At 49.2% G+C, this 5,919-nt stretch overlaps 1 protein-coding gene across 1 annotated transcript; it reads left to right on the forward strand.

Annotated features, from left to right (window-relative positions):
- The first annotated feature begins 4,312 nt into the window (after positions 1-4,312).
- On the forward strand, positions 4,313-5,170 carry LOC122050581. Its single transcript, XM_042611478.1, has one exon. It carries the CDS (start codon positions 4,313-4,315, stop codon positions 5,168-5,170), a length of 858 nt encoding a protein of 285 aa, XP_042467412.1.
- Positions 5,171-5,919: the final 749 nt, after the last annotated feature.

A 5,919-nucleotide genomic window follows, 5' to 3' on the forward strand; every position in this document is an offset into this window, starting at 1 on the left:
AGGTTATTTTTGTGTCGAGCGACTTGACTTGTCGCTCGGACTCGGCCAAGGCATGGGCCTGATCGGCCGTCTTTTTCTGCTCGGTCGCCAACAAATCTTGAGCTTTCTTCAGCTCCTTTTGCAGCTCAAAATAGGAGGGGCCTTTAGAGCCGGACGGACCGACGGCCGCCTTCAGTTGCCTTAGTTCTTCATCTACCAAGGCCAGGCGGTTGGAGACAGCAATCTCCTCCACCCATCTCTGACAAAAGAAATAAGAAGTTGTTATTGGCCGATCGGAAGGAATGCATACAAAATAAACTTACCCCCGTGGCCTGCTGCATATGGCTATTGGCCAAATTTCGGAGGGGGATGAGCGCGACGCGTGCCCGAGCGTCGGCCCACATCTCAGCTAGTGGGCCCTTCAAAGTGATGGTATGCTCGGGCGCTGTCGGTTGGTCGGCCTCTGGCAGCAGTTCTTCAGTCGGAAGATGAAGAGTGACTCGTATTGTGTGGCCATGACCTGGGGTCGTCCGACCGGCATCCGGAAGAGGATCAGAGGTCGGCGCCGAAAACTGAGAGTGGATGGTTGAACACCTGAATGGTTGAGGGGGCGGAAGGGTGCTGACCGGAATAGCCTCAATAGGGGCCTCTGGCTCGTCCCATTCCGAAGGAGTCCGATCGGACGAAATGGCTTCGATCTCCGGAGCCTTTCTGCGAGCACTTGCAGTGGCTCGGGCGGAGGGTTGAACAGCAGATGTGGCTGAGCGGACGGGAGTCTCCACTCGGCGCCTTTTCGGGTGAGGTTGCTCTTCTTCTGGAGCTAAGCCGTCACCCCGAGCGGAGGGCTCTTGGCTGAGGGTTGTCCCAGCCGCTGGCTCTGGGAGAGAAGCCTGAGCGGCCGACTCCCCAGCATGTGTCCCGCTCTCTTCTTCGTGCGAGCCGACCGGCTGGATGCCGAGCGCCTCCATCTCCTTTGCTGCCGCCGCGGCTTCGAGCGCCGCCGCCTTTCTCTTCAGAATGTCGGCCATTACCGACTCCATGACGATGTCCGCTGCAAAAGAAAGGAGAAAAATCAGTTAGCAATCAAAGCAAACGCCCAAGTAAAATTCTTACCGAAACCGGTCGGAAGAGGAGTCCGTATGGGACTCAGACCGAAGATGTACATCACTCCTTCGTGAAGAAGCTTATTGATGTCGAGCCGTAGACCGGCTAGCATGTTTGCAGCATGGAGGTAGTCCGGTCGGGTCTTGAATTTCTTCATCTCAGGAGTGGGGGGTAGGTCGACCTGCCACTTGGTCCGGAAATTGGCCTGATCGGGCATACAAATATAGGAAAAATACTCCTTCCAATGTTTATTGGAAGAAGACAGTTTGTTAAAGAAGACTAGGCCGGACCGAGCTTGGAACATGAAGGTGCCCGGCTCGGACTGCTTGAGGTAATAGAAATAAAAAAAGATGTCCGGTCGGAGGGGGATGTTGTGGATTTTGAACAAAACAACAACCCCACAGAGAAGGCGAAAAGTGTTGGGTACTAGACTGTCGAGCGGAACACCGAAAAAGTTACAAACATCTATAATGAAAGGATGTACAGGGAAACGCAGACCAGCAGTAAACTGGTCGCGGAAGACACAGAAAGCTCCGCGCGGCGGCCTGTGTGGCCGAGCGGAGGGACCGGCCAAAAGAAGTTCAAAATCATCGGGGATTTCAAAATTGTCTGTCAGAACATCAAAGTCACGCTGGTCGAATCGGGACTGCATGGTAGTATACCATGGGCCGAGGGACTGGTCTTCAGGATGAGAAGAACTAGCCATGATCCGAGCGGGAGAAATCAGAAAGGCAGAAAGGTAGAAGAAAGACGGCAGCAAGCGAAAAGAGTACCCTGGAAGCGAAAACTGGGGAAAGAAATGCAAAGAAAGCACCGGAAACGAGAAAGAAAAGAGGAGAATCTTACGGGAAAAAGGAGGATCGAGGGAAGAACACCTGGGATCGACGGAAGCAGGAGAATACGATCGTCGGAGCTCTAGAACGCGAGGAATAGCCGGGAGCACGCGAAAGAAGGAGTAAGGCGACGGAGGAGAAAACGAAGATTTTATAGGTTGGAGGTCGGGCGGCCTCCACCGTTGGATCCAGGTCACGTGAATCAAAGCGCGCATCACGCCGTTCATTTCGAACCGCTTCGATCCCATCAAAGCACCACGCCGTCGCCTCCGTACGATGACGACAGTGCGCCACGTGGCATTCAGCCATTCGAAGCATTTAATGAGCGCATGCTCAGCCTTAATGTCGAAGATTGGCGCAGATTACGAGGAGGTTCAAGGAATGTGGCTGTTGACTAACCTTAAGCCCATCCCTGCGGTAGGCCGAGCGGAGGATAATGGCACGAAGGCGCCGCCCGGCTAGACTCGCAGTCCAGTCAGTCGGACTAATCGCCTCCTTCGACTAGACTTGAAGGGGAGGCAAGTGATCCGGCGGTAAGAACATGGGACCCCCGTTCTGGGGAGTCAATGCCACGTGGAAGTTAAAGGGCTAGGTGGCCGACCTGAGATGGGTGGGTCGAATGCCCGGCCGGCCGACTGGTGTCTAAATGATGGTAAAAGGTGCCCCGGCTGGAGTCGGGGTTCCGACGCTCGCTGAACAGGATCATAGGGCCGAGCAGATTGCACGCTCGGTCGAAGACATAAGGTAGCATACTGCGAACAGTCCCCACATAGCACATTATCGAGGATCTCCCAAGCATACTAGTGCATATGGAGGGCCGGACGTGATGTGAGTGTCGGCCGGCTGGACGGGAGGTGAGTGCCGGCCGGCCGGACGCCTCGGCATGGAGTAGGGAGAGAAGGACAAGGAACATCCTCTGATAGCTGTCATGCTCTAAGACTAGGCCGTACTCCAAACCTTATGACAGGGGGTTCCGCTGTCCCATCGAAGACGTGCTTGGACTATAGCAGTATGGGGTCAGGTAAGCTCACTGACAGGCCTTTACTGGAGTATGGACTGAGGACACGTGTACACCTCGGTATGTGTGCACCCGCTTCTCCACAGCCCTATATAAAGGCCCTCATCCTTCGCCGGAGGTACGCATTCTACGATTCTTGGAGCCACTTTCTTATTGAGCTTTGCCTGACTTGAGCATCGGAGGGTCGTCGCCGGGAACCCCTTCCCGGCCCGACTTCCTTGCAGGTTTGCCGGAGGACCGTACGACCGGTCGGAGATCCACATCAGCGACTCAGAGAGCGTCACGTGCCCAGCGTCCGTTGATTCAGCTTTCGAACAAGATCAATTATATAACTTAATAATATCAAATTATATAAGTCATCCCATAATTTGGAGTAATAAAATTTGATCTCACTTATAAAATTTAGAATTTGGTTAAATCTATTAAATTGAATCATCAATAATCGATTAATAAGTTACGATAAGTCGATTGCTAGTCTAGATTTGTGAGTTAGTTCAAAGAAATATGCAAAATGAGTGGTAGAGTCAATTGTTCACGTATCATTCCATTGATAATGCAATATTAGTTGATTGATAGGTAGTCTATTCAATAAATTAATTTTATATATTTTTATGGTAAATTTAGATTAGCTAATTCGTAAAAACAAAAAAAAAAGTATAATTAGTTCTATTTAATTGGTTCGATTTTCAATGAATCCTTAGAGCCCTGAATACAATAAGGATATGAATATCATATTGGGTAAAAGCCATTCCGTCCTATTTTTATACCAAATATAATATTGCGATTAAAATTATTATACATAAAATATTATTATACTAAAAATGGTCATTTCGACTTAGTTTAATTTAATTTGCTTTAATTTAGTCAAAAATTATTTTTAAATATTATTGTAATGATTTCAATTAAACTTACTATAATATAGAATAGTTTGAACAAAATTACTGGAAGCACTTTAATTAAAATAAATAAATAGTATAATATAATATTATTGTAATGATTTTATCTTAAGAACGATTTTCGGATTGAATAAAGTTTACTAAAAACTAAATAAAAAGTTTCAATTGTTACGTTTTCCCTGCACAAATCGAACGCCCCCAAGTCATATTATTTCATGACTCCCAAGTCAACTCTGCCAGCTGCACCAACTCAGCATCTGGGCAAGTTACAAAGCGAAGTGTTCTATACGCACACCTTATCCCGTTGACGTTGACTTTACGCAATTTAATCAGCATCTAGGAGCCAGTGTTCTATATCTACATACCTAACTCCGTTGACTTTGACTTTTCTGGCATTCTTATTTTCATAAGCAACAATCCGATTGCTTCTTCTTCCATTAACCATTCCAGGTCGAGGAGAGAAGGGGAATTGAGGATCGATCATGGGGAGATTGGGCTACGATGCCAGAGTCAACCACTTCAGCCACCCTCACCCTTTGGAGCTCACCTCGCCGGACCACCGCTCGACGGCCCCGCCGCCGACCTGTGCTGGTTGTGCCCTCCCGGCCTCCGCCGGCGCCTACTACTCCTGCAAGGCCTGCGCCTACGCGCTCCACGTGCCGTGCGCCCAGATGCCGCCGCGCATCCGCCACCCGGCGCACCCGCACCACTCCCTCACCCTCCTCGCCGCCGCCTTCTTCGACTGCGCCGCCTGCGGCCAGCACGGCGCCGCCGGATTTTCCTACCGCTGCGCCCCCTGCGGCGTCGACTTCCACGCCCGCTGCGCCTCCATGCCGCTCTCCGTTGAGCACGCGGCCCACGACCACCCGCTCACCCTCGTCTTCTCCGCCCCCTACGAGGATGGCGGCGGCTTCTCCTGCGACGCCTGCGGAGGAGTAGGCGGCAACCACTGGCTCTACCGCTGCGCCATGTGCGAGTTCGACGCCCACGTCGGGTGCGCGACCGCCGATCCCGCGCCGCCCCAGTCGCCAACCCGACTGGCCCCGCTGCGACCACCAGGAAGAGGAGCACTGCCTGCGGCCAGAGGGATGGGCGGGAACAGGGGAGGTTGGCAAGGCCGGCCGGCCGGTGGCATGGTGCAGCAGCCACTGGGATTAGCAATGGGCAGTCTGGGAGGGCTTGGAAGAAGCGTGATGAACCAGATGGTGCGAGGATTCGTCAACGGCGCGGCGAACCAGGTGGTGCAGGGCATAGTCGGAGCCGGCGGCGACGGAAGCTCAACGATGGACATGGAATACGGCATTGAAGCTGATTCATTTGGTGATTCAGTTGAGCAGTGAAGAGAAGGAACTTGTTCCCTTCAATCTCGAGAGGTTTGTTATCTTTTACTCATGTAAACATCAAAGTCGAGCAAAGATTAATTGTGTTTAAGCTTATTGATTATAAATTTCATCAAGTTTAATGCTTGATGGCATCTCATCGAGATTGAAGCTTTCTATGATTTAACCTTGATCCATTAGCTCATCAACCAACCTAACCTTTTGTAGCAGATTACGTTCATCCATGTTCGTACCTAGATAATGCAAAGGAAGATAAATCGTAAAGTTAATTTATAGCCGACCTTTAAGTAGTTAGAGGATAAAAAAGATCTTGACTCCTTACCCATTATAATAAAACTATCACGCTTTAATCAACTGGACACCCATAAACTCACCAACCAATCTTGAACTATCCCATATTTTACAGGCAACTTAATTTATTACACACAAATCACTCACTTAACACATTTCCCATGCATCAAAATTACAATAAAGAAACTAACCATATTTGACGATAAATTTAGGTTAGTAGTTATATATACAAAAAAGTAAATATAGGAGTTACTCCTATTCAAATTTCGTAAATTAGAGAAAAATTCTCAATGGTAATCATAACTTTGCATGCAATCCCCATGTCTAAAAAACTTTGTTTCCACTCCCTGCATGCAAAGTATTACTTTTTTCAACTCCCTCATGCAAATATTGATACCTAAATTACCCCTCAGATTTTTTAGGTACAAAAAGTTCAAAATTGAGTACAAAAAGTCTGA

Source organism: Zingiber officinale, chromosome 3A (genome assembly GCF_018446385.1).
Source record: "Zingiber officinale cultivar Zhangliang chromosome 3A, Zo_v1.1, whole genome shotgun sequence".
Taxonomy (NCBI): Eukaryota; Viridiplantae; Streptophyta; class Magnoliopsida; order Zingiberales; family Zingiberaceae; genus Zingiber; species Zingiber officinale.